Source organism: Thermobia domestica, chromosome 14, assembly GCF_964235325.1.
Source record: "Thermobia domestica chromosome 14, izTheDome1.hap1.1, whole genome shotgun sequence".
NCBI classification, from domain to species: Eukaryota; Metazoa; Arthropoda; class Insecta; order Zygentoma; family Lepismatidae; genus Thermobia; species Thermobia domestica.
Window position 1 is genome coordinate 104,081,307 of NC_137467.1, and position 22,343 is coordinate 104,103,649.

Here is a 22,343-nt window from a genome sequence, read left to right on the forward strand (position 1 = left end):
GGGGTAGGTCCACTTCTCATATAGCCGCTCTGCTGAAAGGGATGTTAAACTCAAAATCAATTCAACTCAACTTAACAAAAAATACAGTGCTTCGCATCATATATTCATATATACTTACCATGCGCTTTATAATAATTGCTGAAATTTATTATATGGAGCGCTTAGAGCACAGGGAATCAACCCATAAAGTTGTGAGAAAAATAGACACAAAATTGTGATGTTAGCTTCTGTATGTTCGTCTACTTATTTTGATTTGGAACTTTCAAATTTCATAAGTTTTTCCACTGAAAAGTATCGATAATCCAACACGGAAATAATTAGACCATGTAATTGGACCTTGAGGGATTGACCGTAGAAATTCAAACTCCGATTAGTTAGAATTTGGCAACCTGGTTTTATTATAAGTATAAACTTTTTGGTCGGTAGAGAAGAGGCCATGGATCATGTGTCAGAGTTGATGACGATGTGTTTTGGTAGGTCAGTGGTTCGTGGTGGGTCATGGTGTGGGTAGTGAGTCAGAGTGATCCACGGTGGGTGGTTGATCATGGATCAGAGTGGGTCACGGTAGGTAGTGGGTCAGTGGATCGTGGGTAAATTTTCAATTACCCACATCATCTTTGATCAAATCTGTAAAACCAAACTGAACAAAGAGCAATAATACTCGACAAATACTCGAAAAGAAGTGGGAATACAATACGCAGGTGCATCAGTTATTTACTGATTTTAGAAAGCCTACGACTCGGTTAGGAGAGAAACATTATATAACGTTCTTACATAACTTGGAATACCGAGAAAACTAATTAGATTAATTAAGATATGTTTAAGTGAATCCCAAAGTAAAGTCCGGGTAGGAAAATTTTTGTCCACTCGCTTTCACGTCGAAGATAGCCGGAAACAAGGAGATGCGTTGTCGCCATTATTATTCGACTTTGTTCTGGTATACGGTATAAGGAAAATCAAAGATAGCAACCAGGGCCTAGAGTTGAATGGTATTCACCAGGTTATGGCATATGCTGATGATGTAAATTTAATAATGGATGGTAGGAGAGCAATAAAAAGAAATGCAGAGATCTTGTTAAACGCTTGGAGGGACATCGGTTTAGAAGTAAATGCAGAGAATCCTAAATACATGGAAGTGCATCGGGACCTCAATACGGCAGATTATGGATGCGTTAAAATAATAAATAATTCTTTTTAATAAAGTGGATACTTTCAAATATCTAGAATCAATATTAACAGACGAAAATCATATTCACAAAGAAACTAAATGTCGACTAAAAGCAGGGAATTCGTGTTACTATTCGCTTCAAAATCTCTTGTCAAGAATTCTGTCGAGGAATTTGAAACTTAAAATATATAAAAAGAATATCATGCCTGTTGTTCTGTATAATTGCGAAACACGGTCGCTTACTCTGAGGGAAGAACATAGACTGAGAACATCATCCTGAGACGAATATTCGGGCCCAAGAGGAACGGGAATGGGGAATAGCAGAAACTTCATAACGAGGAACTATATAATTTATACAGTTTACCTAACACTGTTAGAGTCATCAAGTCTAGGAGGCTTAGGTGGGCAGGTCATGTAGTTAGAATGGAAGAAAGTAGAAAGGCTTTCAAAGTCTTGACTGGAAGACCAATCCAAAACCGACCACTAGGAAGACCTAGTGGCAGATGGGAGGACAATATTACGATGGATCTAACAGAAATAAGAATACAAAGTAGAAACTGGATTCAGTTGGCTAAGGATAGAAGTCAGTGGAGTTTCATGAGCGCGGCATTGAACTTAGGGGTTCTATAGGCCATAGAATTAGTTAGTTGTACACGCTGCATGTCTTCATTAGGAGTCTGAAGATTCAGGTAACTAGTGTTTTCCGTGGTTTGGTTGATTTCATGGAATGGTCTGCCTTCTTCTTTTGTCTAAGGACTGCATAGGTTCCGGGTTCAATTCCCGTTGGGAGAACATCGAAGACATTACTGTAATCTCATTTTTAAACTGTAAATCACAATAACCTAACCTCTGACAGAGAGCATAAATACAAAATAAACAGTCATAAAATGTCTTGAGACAACAATCTAAGAACATATGGATAAAACATTCGTAACTAAACGCACCTCTTCATCTGTCAATAATTTGGTTTATTGCATGTTGCTTGTATTGTACACTACCTTGGTATTAACAGTTAAAAGAAAGCAGCGTTCCTGTCAATTCAAGTACGCAAGGCAGCAGAAGTCTAGATTTGATTTGATTTGATTCTAGCGTTTCCCTCAGGAGCAATGGTATATGAGACGTGAACCTACAGCTTAACATGGATCGGAATCACATGATCTCCCGCCGGGATAGAACCCGGGTCTCCCGGCCAAAGGCGCGTACGATAACGCTTAGCCAGGAGTGAGCTCAGTAGACGGTTCGAGTTTAATGCAGACCCCGTTAATGTAGCGTCGTGAAATTGATTATGAATCCGTAAAAAGACATAGAATCTTCCAGCACACACACACACACACACACACACACACACGAAAAAAGCTCTGAAAATCGTAGTGAATACTGATATGTCCACTTTAGAAACTTAAAGAATATAAAATCATTTAAGGAAATGCTATAATTCAAAATCATCTCAGTGCATTTGCTATAGTATCAATACAGAAAAATGGTAAAAGCTAGATTTCAAAAGAGTTATTATAAAATTGGCTGTTCCGAGGAACAGCTAAATTGATGTCATATACAAATGAAATGGACCAATTGTTATTATTTGTACCTTTTATTATGTTCATGTATATTTAGTTACCTTTATTGATTTTCCAGTTTTACTTATTTAGAATACTGAAAGAATTATAGGACTAGAATTTTCTAACGTTGTGGAACCGAAAGATTGTCACGAGACTCCAGTGGAATGTGTACTTTATATAATACTTTCGAAATAAGAAGTTTTACCAGGAACATTTTCAAACTAAAGTCTGTTTCATAATAATAGAAGAACTACTAAACATTTCAAGTATATTACATTTTTAGGTGATTCTATATACCTTGAGCTACACTTCAACATAATTTCGTTGGTGATGAAATATTTGTCGTATCGGAAGAAAAGTGTTTGCATACCCATGATATAAAAGTTTGAAACGCCAATTCCTCCAACTTTTTTTTTTTTTTTTTTTTTTTTTTTTTTTTTTTTTTGTAGAACAGAACTTGAAGTTTGCAGAAAATTCTGTGATAACGTGGACATAGTGAATCGTCTGTTTTCACGAATCTTAATCTCTACCACACGCACAACATCGTTAGTGATTACAGTGTTGGCCCATCACGTTCATAATGAACATTCTCACGTCCTTCTTCAAACAATCTCACCCTCTCATAAACTTTGCTATCCGTCATGGCGTTTGAACATACACCTCACAGATTTGGCGTCCCGCTGACATTCCTACCAGTCGGAAATCGAATTACAGATCTTATTTCGCTCCTTTCTTTTGAACTCTTCAATTATACACTACGAAATTCACGCATTGTTGATGCTACTCCTAATGACGTCTCTTTATACTCAAAAAATGCTAAACGACCCTGCTTGCACAAAATAAAGAACAGTCGCACTTTTTTTATATTTTATCGAACAGACTTTACTTTAAAAACGTTCCTCGTACGAAGGATATATTCTATGTACACTTATGTCAAAAATGATTGTCGCATATCTATAATTGTTTTCCTCGCATATCTATAATTGTCAATATAATTTTATAATGATTTTGTAGGGTACTTTTAATAGTGATACAATGTGTATAATCGGGAAATGTATATTTGTGGTAAATTTCATAGGAAAAGAATTGTAAATACGAAAATTTGAAAGAGTAAAACAAAGTATTGCTAAATGGACAAGAAAGTTTTATTTCCGTTTTATTGTTCTTTTTTACTACTCTTTTGACATGAAAATTGCCACATACATGTCTTTGCAGATTACACACTTACCAACATTTCAAGAAGTACCGGTCGAATTTGATATCAAATTATATTCCCACAACAACAGATTTAAAGTCATGCGACAATAATTTTTCACATAAGTGTACATGTAAAACAATAATTTGAACAGACGGTTTAGTCTATAGAAGCAACATTTATGAATTCTAATCATGTATATTGCTGAACACTGTCCATGGATGTATACCTGTTACATGGGCGGCGATTAGGGGGAAGCAAAGGGGGGCAGTTGCCCCCCCCCCACTTTTTTGAAGTAACGCATTGATGCATATAATTTCATTTGGAAATGTAAAGTTATTGTATATATATCACTGGTTCATAGAAAAGAATGATGCCATATATTTACCGTTGCGTGAGTACGTATTAGTTAGTTCTCTTCCCGTTGTGTTAAGAAAGCTATAGGAATTGCGTTTTAATTGCCACTGAAAATGGTCCAAAATTTAACGTATTGGAGCACAATGATTCCAGCGTACTTCATTTCTTCTTACAATGTTTGTCAGTCGCTTTGAAACTAATTGAGATAACACTGAAAAAAAAAAAAACTTTCACAAGTTATTCTTTAATTGCATAACAATTGACTAAAATGTATTTTCTTTTCTAATAACAAGGAATATTGGTTAAAAACAGAGCAATAAGAAAGAATTACTACCTTTTTCATTGTTTTACAGTGTAATATACGAGTGAAGTGGTGTGTTTAGGGGTGTACGAGGGTATATACAATTAAATTTACTGAATTCAACATAATTCTAGGTTTCAGGATTATTTTGTATAACTGGAGTGTGGATTGATTCTAAGTATTGTTGAGTTTAGATGTATTCCAAGAAAGTGAAAACTGCACCTAATGGCAACGAAAATGTTTCGAGAAGCTTACTATCTTTCTAGAGTAATAACATACATTTAATGCCTTGTATGGAATTAAAAATATAAGTTGTTCATTAATCCCTGATTCATTAAAGTTTCTATGTAACTTTTGCAAAACAAGCCTCATTATTCATTACTGAGTAATACAAGATTAGCCTAAAAGAAATAGGCAACTTTAGTGGTTCCCCAAATGAAGAGTTTTAATTACATGGTAACGTAACTTACGTGAGTTGTAGGGTACATCAGGAAGTGGTTGTGATACAACTACAGATCTATGTGTGATCCTTTGGTTACACGGGAAACATCTAGTCTGTAGTCCAATCCTTCCCAAACACGCATCAAAGTCTGACTGTCCACCAATGCAACAGCATCTCTGATTCGTTCTTTGAGTTCCGTCAGACTGAGGGAGGGGAGGGAACATACACGTTATCTTTTCTGAAACTCCACAGAAAGGAATCCCACGGTATGAGGTCTGGACTAGGGGTGTTCGATAAGGCTGAGGACCTATCGAACTTCGGGACTGAAAATTTATCGAGTTGTCATCGGTTACTCGAAACCTTTCGAGTATTTGAAATTATCGAAGTTTCGGGTATTATCGAAATTTCGAGTATTATCGAAGTTTCGGGTATTATCGAAATTTCGAGTATTATCGAAGTTTCGGGTATTATCGAAATTTCGAGTATTATCGAAGTTTCGGGTATTATCAACATTTCGAGTGTTATCGAAGTTTCGGGTATTATCGAAATTTCGAGTATTATCGAAGTTTCGGGTAATATCGGAATTCGAGTATTATCGAAGTTTCGGGTATTATCGACATTTCGAGTATTATCGAAGTTTCGGGTATTATCGAAATTTCGAGTATTATTGAAATTTCGGGTATTATCAAAAGTAGTGATGGACAGTTCGGTTCCTTCACCTCTCCAATGATTCTTCTTGCAGCCAAACTAATCAAACATTTTTCACCTGATAAGTTATTGCAAAGTTGTATTTGTGAGGAGAAAGGAAAGAGTGCAGAAAGGGATTGCTTTTTCGTCCCCCCCCCACACACAGAAAGCGTTCATTTTTTCCCCTCAATTTTATCTCTTGTTTGTTATTTGCTAACAGCTAGTGTATTAGTGTTGCCAGAGATACGGTCTTAAACGTACAAATACGGTAATTTGCTCTTCATACGATATAGTATACGCCTAACACCTCAACCATATTAATCACGCACGGTGTTGCTAAAATGTTATAGCAAAATTTTATTTTTAAGCCAAATGTGTTATCTTCTGTCGTGTTTGCTTTCTCTTAATGGCCACTAGTTCACACATTGCCGCAATCAGATATAATGATGCTTTGGGCGCAAACTCCCCCTTTAACCTTTCAGTAAAATAAATGTTAGTCAAATCAGTGGTGATTTCAGGGGTTGTTCAGGAGGAATATTTCCCCACAAACATATCTCTGATCATGTTCACCGTGGTTTACCAGTATTTTTGCTACTTTCACCCTCCGTGTATTCAAAATCTCCCGGGGTAGGATTACCATAATTTCTGGATATTTTTAAGAATGATGTGTGTGTTTATTGAGAAGTTAAGAAAAGTCTAATCTTAACTTAATAAAATGCTTATGCTCATTTTCTATACTTAAAATATATTTTTTATATTATTATCTTGATTATTTTCCTGAGTAAAGTATTCTTGCGAAGAACACCTTATCGTTATTGATTTTTTCATAAATATCAGCACAAGACAGAATTGCAAGCCAAGCACTTGACCAAAGACAGCGAAATTTCCCAGTCTTCCATTTTCCCTAAAATTTCGGGCATTAGTTAATCCCAGACAATTTACCGGATCGGGCTTGAATTTAGGACGTATGATAAGACTACGCGGGGAAAACCTTGAAATCATCACTAAGTTTAATGAAGGTGAAAAACGGAAATAAATCTATTTCCTCGACAGTGAATATACAGTGTAGTATATGTTCTATATAGTTGGTTTGTATATACATTATGATGAATCCACACACTAGCGGATCCAGAAGCGTCGTTTGGTGGAGGCAGATTGCTTCCTGGACGAATAATGTAGGTTTTAAAAACGTAAGAGTTTTGCATCAATTTAGAATAACTAGGTGCATTATTTTATATAGAGTGTTTCAAAACAACACCGCCAACGTTTGGGTTGCCACATTACCTAATTTTAGCGGATACCACCAGATTTTCAGGTCTTATATTCGTCCCCCGCTTAATCATCTCTTAATCACGAAAAACCACCCGCTTTTTTGGATTGGAGGAAAATCTAAGACGACTTTGTTGATAAAGTGTTGTTATATTCAACGTAAACCGATACATTTCTGTGTCAATCTCAATCGCGAATGGACAGATGACAGAAACAAGATGAACGCAAAAACTGTCAAATTATTACTACTGGTTTTGTACAATATGAAAGACGTATCATGCGTAGAATTTTATGATAAGATTTTATGCCATCGAGATTTTTTAAAGGAAGTTAAAGGGAATGAAAAATGTAAAAAATTTGGCATAACCATACACATTTTGGTTCAACCCATGAATACTAATGATCTCATGGGTGCGTATTTCTTTGATAACATTCTGTCCAGTTCAACTGAACACGTCTATGTTGTTATGTAATCTATATGTTCAACTAGTTTTTATATATTCAGAAATGATTGCAAATTGAACCTACGGATCCTTAGCATATTGTTTAGATTAGATTCATTATTAGTATTGTTTCTTTTAAAATGTTTATACTGTATTTCATATATTGTGAAACTATGGTATTTTCGTATGTTAGTATGACTTCAAGTAGAAATCTTTGAAAATGATAAGAAATTTTATAAGAGATGGACCAAGACTCCTAAATATGTTTTAGCTTTCTTACGATAAAAGTTTAGAAATTATTTTGTATTCCTTAGAGAGAAAACCGTATGAACAACATCCGCCATATATCGCTTGCTTTTGTTTTTTTTTTTTTTTTAAACTTGTCTTACAAAAATCCTTATTAGAGATATTTTACTGTAATACTTATTTAATACTTACTTTACAATTTGAGACTCACATTTGTTGAACTTAATAAAACATTAAAGGCAAAAACTAAATTTTCTTTACTTTAGTTTTGTTAGAATAGTACATAGGAAGTGTCACTTAACAAAGAAAACACTAAAAAATGGTCAGAAGGATCGTCAGTATTTCTAATACACAAATTCACATCAGTACTTACGGTTTAGAATTCCCCGCTTTTCTAATTTCAAAATATGGCATCCCTATCCTGAGACCAAGATAAAACAAAAAGTATAGACCAACCTGGGTGCACAAATGCTTCCTTTTGGAGTTATAGGCTGCCGAAAACATGAATAAATGAACTTTATATGTTCATAGCTCCAATACTATAGGATCTACCGTAGTCTGGTCAAGATTTTATTTAGGAACTAGTATGTGCCCTATCCAAATATCCAAGTTTCAGAATGATCCGAATATCCCACATGATCTTTTTGCTGACATTTTCACTATAGTAACTTAAACACACTTTCCAGCACCGTTTCATTGAATTAGCAGTATAACCTTGTTTCCCATAGAAAAATATGATTACAACCGAAGTGCAATGTGATCGCAATCGATTTCAAAGACATTGGCTTCTTGTTTCGGAAAAGAAAGAAACAGTGATAAGTAGTCTATTGTATGCAGGACACAACAGGAAAGATAGGGTCTAATATTTCTTTCAACAACTGCAAAGCAAGTAACTGCACGACCATCTTTCTTTGAAAGTCTGTTTGCAATAATATACGAAGCAGCTGAGACAACTCTTGAGGAAATAATGTTTTCTATTTTTCCTTAAGAAGTGATCGGAAGTTATTTTAATTTGATATGGAAATTGAATTAGAGCCATCGAAATGTAAGTCAGAGGATGTGTGTTTTTCTCCCCTTTCCCCTTCATCCCTATTGTCCCTCCCTGGTTCGATCGCCGACCAAGTAAGTTTGTGGTGGACAACATCGTGTCCATGTGTTTTCTCGGCCATACTCCCGTTTCCTTCCACATTCCCATTCCACCAATTATTCCATCATCATTCACTTGCCTTAATCATACTTCTCTCTTAGCTTAACAGACATAATAGTAGGTCATTAAACTGGAAGATTTCACTTCATTTCATTTTCCTTTAGTCTTCGTTCTGCCATATGTAAAGTTCTTCCTTGTGCATAGCACCATGCCATGAGGGCATGTAGGGAGTGTGCCCTCAGTCGTAGATGAATGTGGTGTTGTCGGCACCACGCTTCGACCGCATCCCCCTCCCAGGTACGCATTGAATCTGAGGTTGGTAATGCCCAGAGCCGCACGGCATCTTATGCACAAAATCAAATATCGTAAAGTAACCAAGAGCAACAGATACCTGACATATGCATTTAGACCAATCCTCTTTAAAATCGGACAATTCATTCGAAAGTTATCGTAGCTTTCACACGCCTACGCCCAAAGTATGAACAAATACTTCAATTCGGGAAAAATCCCCTTGTAGTATGGCAACCAAAACAATAGGTGTCTGGTGAAAGCAAATGAGAGCATTTTAAAATGAGTTCCATCAAAATCGGACATCCGTTCGAAAGTTATCGTCGGATGCCATATGCAAACAGACAGATAGCATGGCCTGTAATAGGGAGCTTCGCACCCAAAATTCTCATGGTTTGTTTCACGACAATCTCAAATACTCGAAGGCATTCTAGCGCCGGAGAGTAAATTTTTGAAACGGAAGTTTGATAAGTCTCCAGCCTTATTGACTTTCCTTACCTCTACCTATATCAGCAGCTATCTCTATACAGAACTTTAAATTAAACCCTCGAAATCATGGTTAAACCCTCAAGTTACTATTAGTAGACTAATGGTGTCTTGGATTCCAATTCCATTCAGGTGATGCATATTTTCTCTTCCTCTTTCTCTCTTCTGACAGACTGCTTAAACCTTATACAGATCTGTGGGGAAAAAACTTTTCCTTCACTTCATTGCTAAGGAGAGAAGCTTTAAAATAAACACTCTGCATGTATGTAATACATATTATATACAACTATGATAACCTCGAATTCATTGTTTCTTCCGAACTCTCCGATAATCCCGAACTTTTCAAAATATTCAAGCGACTCGATAAATGCGATCATATTGATATATTTCTGTATTTGCTGCTTTCAAACAATTCGAGACTCTCGAAGAGTTCGAGTGTCTCGAAGTTGTCTAATGTTTTTTACATTTCGAGTGCCTCGAACACTTCGAGAGTCCCGAACATTTCGGGAGTGTCGAACATTTCGGGAGTCTCGATCATTTCGGGAGTCTCGATCATTTCGGGAGTCTCGAACATTTCGGGAGTCCCGAACATTTCGAGAGTCTCGAACATTTCGAGAGTCTCGAACATTTCGGGAGTCTCGATCATTTTGAGAGTCTCGAAAGTTCGATAATTCGATAAAATTAAAATTATTTATCGATGAAACGGTTTTGAAATTTTATCGAATTGTTATCGATTACTCGATTATCGGAACAGCCCTAGTCTGGACTTCATGGCGGCCATTGAGTCATAGTCATGTTCTCATCAGTTGAATGGCCAATCCACCGCCTAGGAAGAATTTCGTCAAGATAACCCCTTACATCGGAATGCCAGTGAGGTGGGGTTCCATCCTGCACAAATATGAAATTGTCACTATTTTCTTCAAGTTCTGGCATCAACCAAATTTGCAACATGTGCAGGTACGTTCTTCCAGTAACAGTTTCTTCTTGAAAAAGAACGGTCCATACACCTTTTTGGGCGATACAGCACAAAACACGTTAACCTTTCTGAGTCCCTAATCTGCTCTGTTTACGACATCACTAGTGTGAAATGTTGATTCGTCCCCAAATGTAAGCAGCTGAATGAGGGCATTTCTTCTTCACAAAGATTTTGTATGAACACGCAAAACTGTACGTTGCTGTTTGTCACTTTCATTGAAACTTTGCAGTAATTGCAGTCGATATGGATAGAACTTGAGACGCTTGCATAGAATGTTCCAACAGTCTTTTGAGGGATATCAAGTTCTTTTTCTGCACGTGTCGTTGATTTCCTCGGGCTACGAGCGTAGCTCGCACGAACGCGCTCAACTGTTTCATTTGACACTGGAGGTCTTCCCGTGGATTTCTTCTTACAAAGACAACCTGTTTCTTCAAATTTATGCACCCAGTCATAAATGGACTATCGTGTGGGTGGTTCTTTCCCATACTTTGTCCTAAAATGACGTTGCACTACAGTAACTGAATTTGTCTTTGCATTTTCTGGAACACAGCTTTCTCAACTTGACTCGCCATATTCCTCCAAGCCACGTTAATGTGAAGTTCGAGGGCAGGGCCGCTTACGTCACATACCCGTCATTGAAACAAAAGAAAAACTGTCAGCCGCAAAACTTCAAGTATGTATGCATGTACAGCGGGGGACACTTCTAAATGGTACAGCCATATGAAGATTTACGGCTAAGGTGTACCATTTAGAAGTGTCCCCCGCTGTACCACAGGTAAAATCTTTTTGCTCAAAAAAATTTTATACATAGTATAACTTGTCTATTTCTTTAGGTTAACCCTGTATTATCCTTTCTATTTATTTGTTTTGCAAGTTCGTTATAAAATAATCTGATCATATAATTTTCCAGACAGAATTTTAAGATGTTCATGAGCAAGAAATCAAATCTCTTCTTACACTTTCATTGTTTAAGAATACAAAGAGCTAGTACCTACTTCCGTTGTTCTTGTCAATTTCCTTAATAAAATATGAAATAGAATATACAGTATTTTAACTGAAAAATATAGTATCCTATTAGTTATATAACCTTTCGACAAACAAACTGTTAGCATCAACCAGGTAAACTAACATTGATATACAAATATTCAAATCATACCTTGTCCCCCCACTTTTAACGTCCAATCGCCGCCACTGACCTGTTAATATATATATATAAATGAAAGTCTGTGATTTAACATTTCTTGAACACTAGACCGACCTCAATGCAATTTTCAACATAGATGAGGTTCGGGCCTGGAAGGGTTTCTGTCATTTTATTTTGACGGTACAACGTATGAGATGGGGAGGAGGGAGATATATTAAAAAATAAAACTTAATCCGCCTTATGCAGAGTTGTTTTGACGTATGATTTGCATCATACTAAAGGTCTGACTATTGCAGGAAACAAATGTTAGTCGAACTCTTTAGTATGGCACTAATCATGCGTCAGAACGACTGTACATAAGGCCCAATAACTCTTGAGATACGAGACCGATCTGCAAATTTGCAACATAGATGAGGTTCGACCTGGGGTGGTCTTTATCATTTCAATGTACCGTCAAGGTGCAACTTAAGGCAGGGGCATCGGAGGAGATATACAAAAATGAATGAAAATGAAAATTACTACCTTTGTGACTTAATAACTCTTTAACCATCCAACCGATCTCTATCAAATTTTCAAAATAGATAAGATTTAAGCCTGGAATTGTTTTTATCATTTCATTTTTACGATGCAACTTAGAGGAAAGAAAGACATTTAAAAAGGATCGAGAATGGCCGATTAGTGCAAATTCATAGTTTTTGGGATCTCTGAGACTAACAGCTACAATTCTAATACCGTTTAAATCCGAATTCAACCCCACAACTTGGGGAGGGGGGGGGAAGAAAATTATAAAGGAGTTTTGCATTTAAAGTTTTTATTTCAACCCAGCGAAGCGGGTAATCAACGCTAGTTTATAATGAAAATAAAACTATAAAGGGTTAAACGTAAGACGTACTCAAATTAGAACTCTTATAATAATAATTTTAATCCCCTGTATTATTATTATGGCTACGATCCTGCTTCCATAGATAAACAAGTGCCAAAAGTATGTGTAAGTAATCGTTTTACCACTTGGTCGCTACGTGATTTTGTTGTAATTTATTCTCTAACATGGTTTTTTATTACAACATGTGGTCATATGAACGTGTGTATACCTAACTAGATTCATTTTCTTTCAAACGGCACGGTACGTAAAAATCTATTAACAATGCGTATTCGTGGCAGCCATCTTGGAATACTAGCGTCATCTTAGTTTTCCATTAGTTGCAAGAATGAACCATATCACTCGCTTAGTAAAGCTCAATACCAGGACAGGTATTGTCCAGTACAGTTTTGTAAGCCAAATAAACGTGAGCCAGCTCTCCCTCTACTAGAGAACATTTATAAATTTTGAGTTTTTGATGATTTCCAAGTTTAAAGGATGAGCCAAAACCTCTCTCTACAATTAAAATGGGAACATCGATGTACCCATGAACTATGAAAGGGAATGTACTCCTAAACTCATTCATCTAAAATCATACAACACACACCAAAAACTTTCAAATAAAATGAATCAAATAAAAAAACTAAATCTGAATGTTCGGCATTTTTTTCCGCATAGAAGAAAACTAGATGGACAATTCCTAACTTTCAGAGGTACAACATCGTAATCATATATTATTAAAAAAAAATCGGCAATTTTGTATGTGTTACGCAGGGACGTACGCAGAGGGTGGGTTATAGGGGTCCAAAATCCCACGAAATTTCGACTTTTGTGTAAATTTAGCCTAATTTTGGGGCCAATTTTGGGAATTTTAATATAAAATACCCTCATATTTAATTTGGACTCCTCCCGAAATAAATGTCTGCGTACGCTACTGCTGTGGCGGTCCTCTTGGATTATGGTCATCACTTGCAACCATTAAAACATCTCATTCCATCATGAAGGCCCCCATCCCAATATAATAAGCAAAAAATAACTTGGGTATTTACAAGCGAAATGTAAGTCAGCCCTTGCAGTATACAAGTCAGGGTGACTTACGAAAAAGTAGTCTTTGTATATCAAATCCTAAGAGCCTCATGGACCAAAATGAATATACATGAATACTTTGCATAACGCAGTTAATTTATTCCGTGCTATACAGGGTGGTAGGTAATTCCACCGACAAACTTTGGGAGGCGATTCCTTATACGAAATAAAAGAAAAAAGTTCCAATAAACATGGGCCGAAAAATGCCTCCTTTCAGAGTTATGATCCATTGAAAATTCGAAAAATCATTTTTCAAAACTCCCTAACTTAGAAACTATAGGACTTATCCCAAGCGGTTCAAGGGATTACACAGGAACTGGAACATGCTCTACCTAAATATCAATGTTTCAAAATTCACCGGTACCAGGTAATTCCTTAAACCGCTTGGGATAGGTCCTATAGATTCTAAGTTAGGGAGTTTTGAAAAATGACGTTTCGAATTTTCAATGGATCATAACTCTGAAAGGAGCCATTTTTCGGCTCATGTTTATTAGAACTTTTTTCTTTAATTTCATATAAGGAATCGCCTCCCAAAGTTTGTCGGTGGAGTTACCTACCACCCTGTATAAAATCGCAGTGCTCGATGTCGATTTTCGATAGGTTTAAATTGAATGTGTTCATCACAACAAATTTATGATAATAAAAGTTCGGTTATTTAAAAAATATAGTTGACAAACCTATTGAAAATTCAACTTGCAATACTTGATACACGTAATAATAAAAATCGTATTAGAGTAAAATCTGCATTATTTAAATCTGCGGTATCCAAGGTATTCCCATATATGTGTTCCAATATAGCGCCTCAGAATTTCATTTACCAACTTCCCTTCGGAAAAAATCTGGAAGAAAGCCTGCTTTCCAGTTCATGTTACCTCCTTATAAAAAGGGCTCTTAATTCACATACCGAATGTATTGAGCGTAACACAATAGGGATATTCAACATTATTATTAAATAAAGAAACATTCTACACTGAATAAATCACAATGGAGAGATTTCGTACAGTGAGGTAGTGGACGGTGAGCTTTTCGCCAGGCGAAAATCTAACCTGTGAGGTCCTAGCTGCTATAAGTTTCGGTAATGACGTTTCGTACTCAAATCTTGTGACAAAATCAGCTATAGATTTGAGTCCTACTGAAGAATATAGGCATTTCTCTCGACTTTAGACGAGGTAAATTGATCAGATAAACCTAGAAAGAAAAGGCAGACAATACAAAAAATTTTCTGAGACATTCATAAATCAGTTAACTTTAAAAAAAAATGTGTCTAATGCTTTTCTTTTCTGTGCACACAGTCCCGTTTTTGATTATCGGTGGCAATACTTGCCTTGAATACAAATCCAGAAGTGGTTCAGATTTCAATTTAAACAGTTCCCGTTTCTTATAACTTCAAGGCTCACAGGGACGTAATATCAACTAAGCAACAAATACAAATAGTTTCTCTTTCGAGAATGATGATATGTTTCTATTACAATCTTTAACATAATAATAATAATAAGAAGAAGATAAATAAAAAGAAACAATTATCATTTATTACAAAAACAATAAAAATGTTTTCTTACTTATTAGTACATGTCACAAAACGTGTATTGCAACGGTGACTATTTAAAATACAAAATATTTATTTATTTATTTTTCTGTCTTACATGAGAAGAAATTTTGAACTTAGTGGGTCAGTTATTTAATGCTGATAGTGCTACACCTGTATTCAGAGCTTATAGTTCATTGATTATTCGGGGACTCGGATATTTTCAAGTTGATACGAAATTAAAGAAATGCATATGAAATATGTCAATATTCAAATAGGCTCCTTTTTATATTAACTATCCTATTGAATCCTTTATGGGCTTTTACACTGTATATCTTAAGATATTTTCAGGTTAGATAAAATCAAAGAACAGGACGGTCTTGACCAGTGCTATTCAACCTTTATAGCTCTCGTATCTCTAGACATAGTTTGCCATCCAATTGTGTACTTATGAATGTTTTTAAAATTAAATCGAAATGAACTTATTAAACTTAATACATATGTTCTGTTGCTTAAAAAGGGGGCAAATAGAGACCCAACAGAAAAAGGACAATCAGTGTGCCAATCAAAAGACTATTTATGAGGGGATAAGGTGCACATCCAAAAAAATTAACATAGGCAATTTCAAAACGTATGGGAGACATCCAGTTCTACTGAGGAGGATTTCCCTCTCATCCTTCCTGCTAATTTGCATAGTGAGGACATTGTTAAAAATTCAAAAAAACTACAAGAATCTTTAGAACTAATCTGTTATTGAGATAACAGCTTGTTTCCGAGACGCCAACTCCTCGAACCTTGGTCGAATCTTCGAGAGTGTGACAATCAGAGCTGATTCTTGATTCAAGCGAATTCTGTGCTTCGTTTTTATTGATGTTAATGCAGAGAAACTCTGTTCACACAAATATGTTGATGGAAATTGAAGGAGTTGTGAAGTGGCACTGATCATTCAATAAATTCTCCAACTATGATCATTCAATAAATATTGGAAATATGCTTATTTTAGGATACGTACTCACAGAAAACTCTTCGCGTACCCCCGGTTGAATAGCACTAGTCTAGACCTTTGATATAGTAAGTGGTAGAATATAATTTAATTATCCCAAGGTTCTAATCAGATGTGACCAGGAGAGTACTACTCTACTGCAACAAACTCACAATGACATGCGTCAAAATCATTCAAGTTCACTGCTGTATATCTTTTCACTGTTGTACTGGGACAGTTTAAGTTCCACGGAGAGATGACAAAAGAGAAAAGCTATTTACATTTTTTGACTTGTAACGTCACGGACAGTCCCAGACGGGAGCGAGGAAAACTGGTTGTGGTGACTGATATGTTCTGAGTTTGAAGTTAAAACATCAGCGAAAGAAACATTCAAGAAACGGGAGACCTATCTCTCTGTAAAGGAATAGAAACCAGGAATTTCTGTATTCAAATATTGTTTGAATTATTAAAAGATGCTGATCGATTTGCCAACTGTCTTGTCCGGAGCAGGAATAGAGTAATTTTTAACTTTTGGAGAAAAAGCAGGAAGTTAATGGGAGGGGTCGGAAATCATTAATGTAGGTGAAGAGATACAAGAGTGAACTGTTCCATACTAACGTCCATCAGGAACCACTTCCTGCATCCCGGAAACCACCTTCATTTTCTGTTTTCCATACAGATCTATATGCGTGTTTTTAATTCCATTACATTTAAGAGCGTCAAGTCACGCCAGGAAGAAAGAACAGCTTAGACACGTCACTGACTCTTAAAATATTTATGTTTTTCCCATAACATAAGAAATCCATACTCAGTGTCACAAATTGATATTGTTAACAAGTGTTACCTTAAAATTATTCATTTTTATTATGACAAAAACTTTTCATATCTTGTCATGTTTAATGAATTATGAATTTCTTGATCTTATATTTAACTTTTGACTTCAAAATGGTTGTATTAATTACTTATTATACACTCACAGTCAACCAATACGCATGCAATGTATTCAAAATGTCCATCCATGGTTGGATATTTTAAATACATACACATGATACACATGTTTCATATATATATATATATATATATATATATATATATATATATATATATACAGTATATAACAAGTGCTGAAATAGTGGCGACACAAAAATCGTCCTCCTGTAGAGAACCTCGAAAGAAGCAAAGGATGTGCAATGAATATAGTAGGGGAGAGTAGGATAAAACCGGGACTCTAAGGCTTGAAAGCTTCCAGAAATCACCGTTTTTACCGCAAAGGAACAGAATTTTGCACTAGTGGGGTAAAACCGGGTAGACGTACGGTGTATTATTGTTATGAGAAAATAAAAATGTTAAAAGTTTCCACAAAATTCAAGTTCTTTTTTATTAACATAAGATAACTATTGTTGTAAAATATAGGGGAGTAAGTTTAAAAGGGTACAACTTGATGAGTTGTTAATAAATTTTGTCTTTGTCTTTACTTTTTTGCCTATTGATACAAGTCGAAAGTAAAATAGTCACCTCCCTCTTCGGCCACAGAACACCTTTCATGGGCCCAACAACGACATCGAATGCATCAGATCCATCCCTCACCACTTTTGGAGTCCGAGTAAAGCTTACTGCAGTAAATGCAGGCAGTATCGTCGTCCTCTTCACTGGAGTAATCCCACATTTGCTCCTTCAGTTTCTTTTGTTTTCGTCTCTTATTTTCTGTCTGTTCTTTTCTTGGCATCTTTAAAAAAAAAGTCTTTTCTTTGATTCGTTTATTTATCTTATGTCCATCTTTCTTCTTATTTCCTTCATTTTTCACTTTCTTTTCTTAGAATGCTGTCTGAAGTTGATGCTTGTATGGGGAGCCCGTCAAAATGACTGTTTTTCCTTTTCTCTTGTTCTCCTTCGGCTGCGTCTTTCTCTCAGTGTACGCGGGAGTCATCAATTCAGAGGGTGAAACATTGAATGATGTTTCGGAAACACGTTTAAAGTTAGGTGTTAAGGACTTAGAACAGCAGAATAAATTGAGTGTTTTGGGTTCAGAAGGTGTTGATTCGATGATGTTGACACATTAGGAACGCTTGCTGCAGGATCTTTAAGGACTAACTATTAAACCTTTCTTGTTTGTAGAGTCTTGATGCTGGCTTTGAGGATTTCGTGGAACTTCCACTGCAGTTTCTTCCGTTCTTGCTTCAAATGCTGCTGAGGGCTTCACACCTCGGATACAAACCCGAGTAGTCGCTGAGTTGTCACTTTAAGCAGTAGACTCCGACTCATATAGCCACATTCCTGATACAGAACGTAAAAGTGGAACCAACCAACCAACCAATTCACGGGAGCGGAAAAAATGCAAGGTTATAATTGTAAAATCTTATTATTGTATTATATTAAACATTAATATAATACAATATGAATATTTTACAATAATAATTAGGTCTATGTACAATAACAACGTTTTATTGTTTAATATATCTTGTTTCGTAACCTCTTACAATGTAAACTAATATGGTCAAATAAAAGTATTGGGGTTATATAATAATAGACTTTCTATGTTTTAGAAAAACAAAAGCCGAAACCGGGTAGTACCCGGTTTTGCCCCGCAAGTACATCTTTCACCACACCTGGCGTCATTTGACTATAGAAAACGATACAGACAATTACTTAGAATTGATAATGAAGGTAATTAAATATTGTACAAAGACAGATACATACCTTTACTCTTGCAGAAACAGGAACGCAGCATAACCCGTCTAGTTTTTTTTTTTTTCAAAAATCGTAAAAAAAAAACACTCAAACTGAATTTTCTTCACAGCAACAAAAGCAGCTAGTCTATTGCGTTCTGGTGGTGGCCACTGCTCCTTCGTAAAGGTGGAACGTAGTTCGTCCGAGTTCTGCGCGATCGCAGCGCATACAAAGACTAGAACGGGGTACCCGGTTTGCACCCAATTTCCCGGTTTTACTCCACTCTCTCCTACACATCTAGAGAATAGTGCATTTTGTTTTAAAGTTAAAGGCTGCTGAAAACGACGGAAATTGAACTTAAAATTTCCAAAGCTCCAAAACTATGGGATCTATTGCAGTCCCATCAAGAAATTACTTACAAATTAGATGTGATACTCGTATAATTCAAATATTCATGTTCGAGATTCTGGTACTTGCGCAAAACTTTTATGAAGAGACTTGGGATACGGGAAAATAATTTAAAATATTAATTAATAAATATATCTACTTAAAAAAGAAGGTGATCATTAAAAATCACTTCATTCGTCAGTTTGTGATCCTAAATGAGCAATCACTTTTTCCCTTTATGTAGCATTAAATATTATACTTTTTTCTTTCATGTAGCGCCAAATGTTGTTTCCGAAAATTATAAGCACACGCAATGTTGTTTCTACCCAAATAAAAGTTTCCAGTAATAATTAGAATCATGTTTTCTTCTTTCACTTCTTCTTATCATTATTATTATTGTACTTGCCTTGAGATGACGTTTGCCAACTTATTCTCTGTACAAGTAAAAATTTACAAATATATTACATTAAAAAGCTTGATTATAATTTGTGTTTGAAAATATGAATGATTGCACTTGTAAACTACAAGAGAGTGATTGCAATCTAATGGTTAGAAAGTCTTCATGTAGATAAAATAAACCTCAACCTGGTCGTTAAAATTCCTCGTGACCATATAGTTAGCGTAATCGTCCTTGGCGCTGGAGATTAGGTACGATTCATGAGCTCATGTAATATCGATCCCAGTTAAGCTGTAGGTCCACGTTTTGTACCGCTTCGGTGTTGAGAGTGATTCAAAAAATTAGGATTAATAGAAATAATAAGTATTTCATATATCCATACAGGATTAAACAAAATATCCGGGTAGTGCAGATTCAGAGAGAAACAATGAATGCAATAAAACAGAATTGAAAAATTCACATCGTTACCACGGCAATGGTAGAACAACTTCTGTCTAATGGGACATCCAAGTTAAGTTGACTTTCTTACCAGATTAACGATCAGGTTTTGTTGGTTGAATTGGAGTTTAGTAACCCTTTCAGCACCAAAGCTACGATGAGACGTGAACCTATTCCTTAACTGAATCCCAATCATATGAGCTCCCACTGGGAATTGAAGCCAGGTCTCCTGCGTCAAACACGATTACGCGAATCATATAGTCGCAAGAACGTTTGACGACAGGTTTATTTTAACTATATGCACATTTTCTAACCACAGCAGTGCAATCATTTTCGTAACCAACATGTGCAATCAATCGAATTTTCTGTTTACGTTATTTCTGTTTCGATTCCTGTTGGAGCTCATGTGGTCCGGTTCCACGTTAAGCTGTAGATACAAGTCTCATATAGAGTCGCTACTGAAACACACACTAACTCCAACCAAATTCAACTTTTGAATAAATGCAAAATTACATAAAATCGTTTGAATATTCGCATCATCCAACAAAAACTAAAATGGAACTAGATTATTTTCTGTTATACAACTGTAATGTATGTTAAAAAGGTGATTCTATTAAATAACTGAAATCTTAATAATAACCTACCGCTTCAGTATGGATCGGATGTGCAGCAAATAATGCTCCTGCCATGCCAGCAAATTTTGGTTTTAAACCTGCTACGGCTAGGCACACTCTTGTAAATAGTAGTGACGCTACTGCATGTAGAATCACATTACATGCGTGATACCAAAATGGCTGTAGTCCAAAAAGGAAATAATTTGTCCTGAAAATAAGAAAATAAATAATTAACAAGTAATACTGTATATACTACATCTTTTGATTAATAATTCAATAGAGATAAATCATAAATACAACATTATATTTGTTGTTATTTATTTCATCTAATTGTATATGCTGTCATTATAACTAGATTGAAACAAAGCATACGCGTGCAGTACATTAGAAACAGTTTTGGTTGCTCCAATGAATGGTTGTGATTACTATTTTTGGTACAGGTTCATATTTACTATGTCATACTTACCGGCACTTTACATGAAGATGACAAATTGCCTTAAAGTTACCTTAAGATGAAGTTCTCACTGAACTGATGTATACTGTATAGTCCTATAAGTTACGCTTCGTCACCTTACGCTTAGTTTAAGCCAACTAAACACGACCGTTTATTTCTACTGTAATTTAAAGAGAATATTTCTTAATAAAATATCAATTTCCATTGGTAAGCATATGCATACACATAGTAGTAAGTACCTTGCATTTTTCAACACTAGAGAAGTAACAGGTGAATCTTTTCTTTCAGACTGCTAGTCCATTTAACGAAGAAAATATAGAAAAAATAACTCATGTGGTTCTAAATATTGCACTGTTATACATACTAGGGTGACAGAAGTTTTATGTCCCCGGTAGTGCGAGGTGAGCGGGAGGTAGAGAAGGGTTTAAAGATAGATTTTTTAAAAAGCTTTTCTTAAGTATCTCCAAAACTATGCAGTCAACACAAAGATTTCAAGTACAAAATTAAACTATAAATACATTAAATTTCCTATGAAAATAGTCCTCTATATTTTTATAATTGGATTAATGGTTTAGAGACAGAGGTGGACAAATATCTATCTATCTATCTATCTATCTATCTATATATATATATATATATATATATATATATATATATATATATATATATATATATATATATATATATATATATATGTGTGTGTGTGTGTGTGTGTGTATGTGTGTGTGTGTGTGTACAAAAAATCCTATTGTAATTAAAAGTGTCAAGTAACTTCAAGGAAAAGCTCATGCATATGCAATATATAAAGGCAATACACAACTGCATGGATAATCACACTTACGTGGATAAGGTGCCGCAGAGTTGCTGTAGTATTAAAGAGTGCAAGAATATTCCAAACTATTTAGTAATCCACTTATTAATGTAAAAAGCTGTTGTTGTCTATTATTTTCTCGACTTGAGGATAAGTCGGAATGTTCTGGCCTGGTCAATATATAATATTAGAAGTGAAAAAAGAGCTTTTAAACATTTAAAAGAAGAAATAGTTAAATGGAAAATAACTGAGTTTATTTATGAGTTACACGATTTCTATTCATTCTACAATATTTGTGATTCCTTGTATTTCGTTCATTCTATGGTTAAATATAAGCCTGCCAGACGTCCCGTAAGAAACGGGACAGTCCCACTTTTGGACCCGAGTGTACTGTGTCCCCTTAAATTTAGTCGTA

General features: G+C 35.5%; 1 protein-coding gene across 1 annotated transcript in view; it reads right to left on the bottom strand.

Moving 5' to 3' along the window:
- The window catches only part of LOC145670275 (protein O-mannosyl-transferase TMTC1-like), a 2,166,608-nt gene that overhangs the window by 1,674,613 nt on the left and 469,652 nt on the right, over window positions 1-22,343 (bottom strand). The window contains exon 2 of the mRNA XM_081738705.1: window positions 20,694-20,871. Coding sequence (XP_081594831.1) covers window positions 20,694-20,871 — 178 coding nt within the window. The remainder of the gene's footprint in view (window positions 1-20,693; window positions 20,872-22,343) is intronic.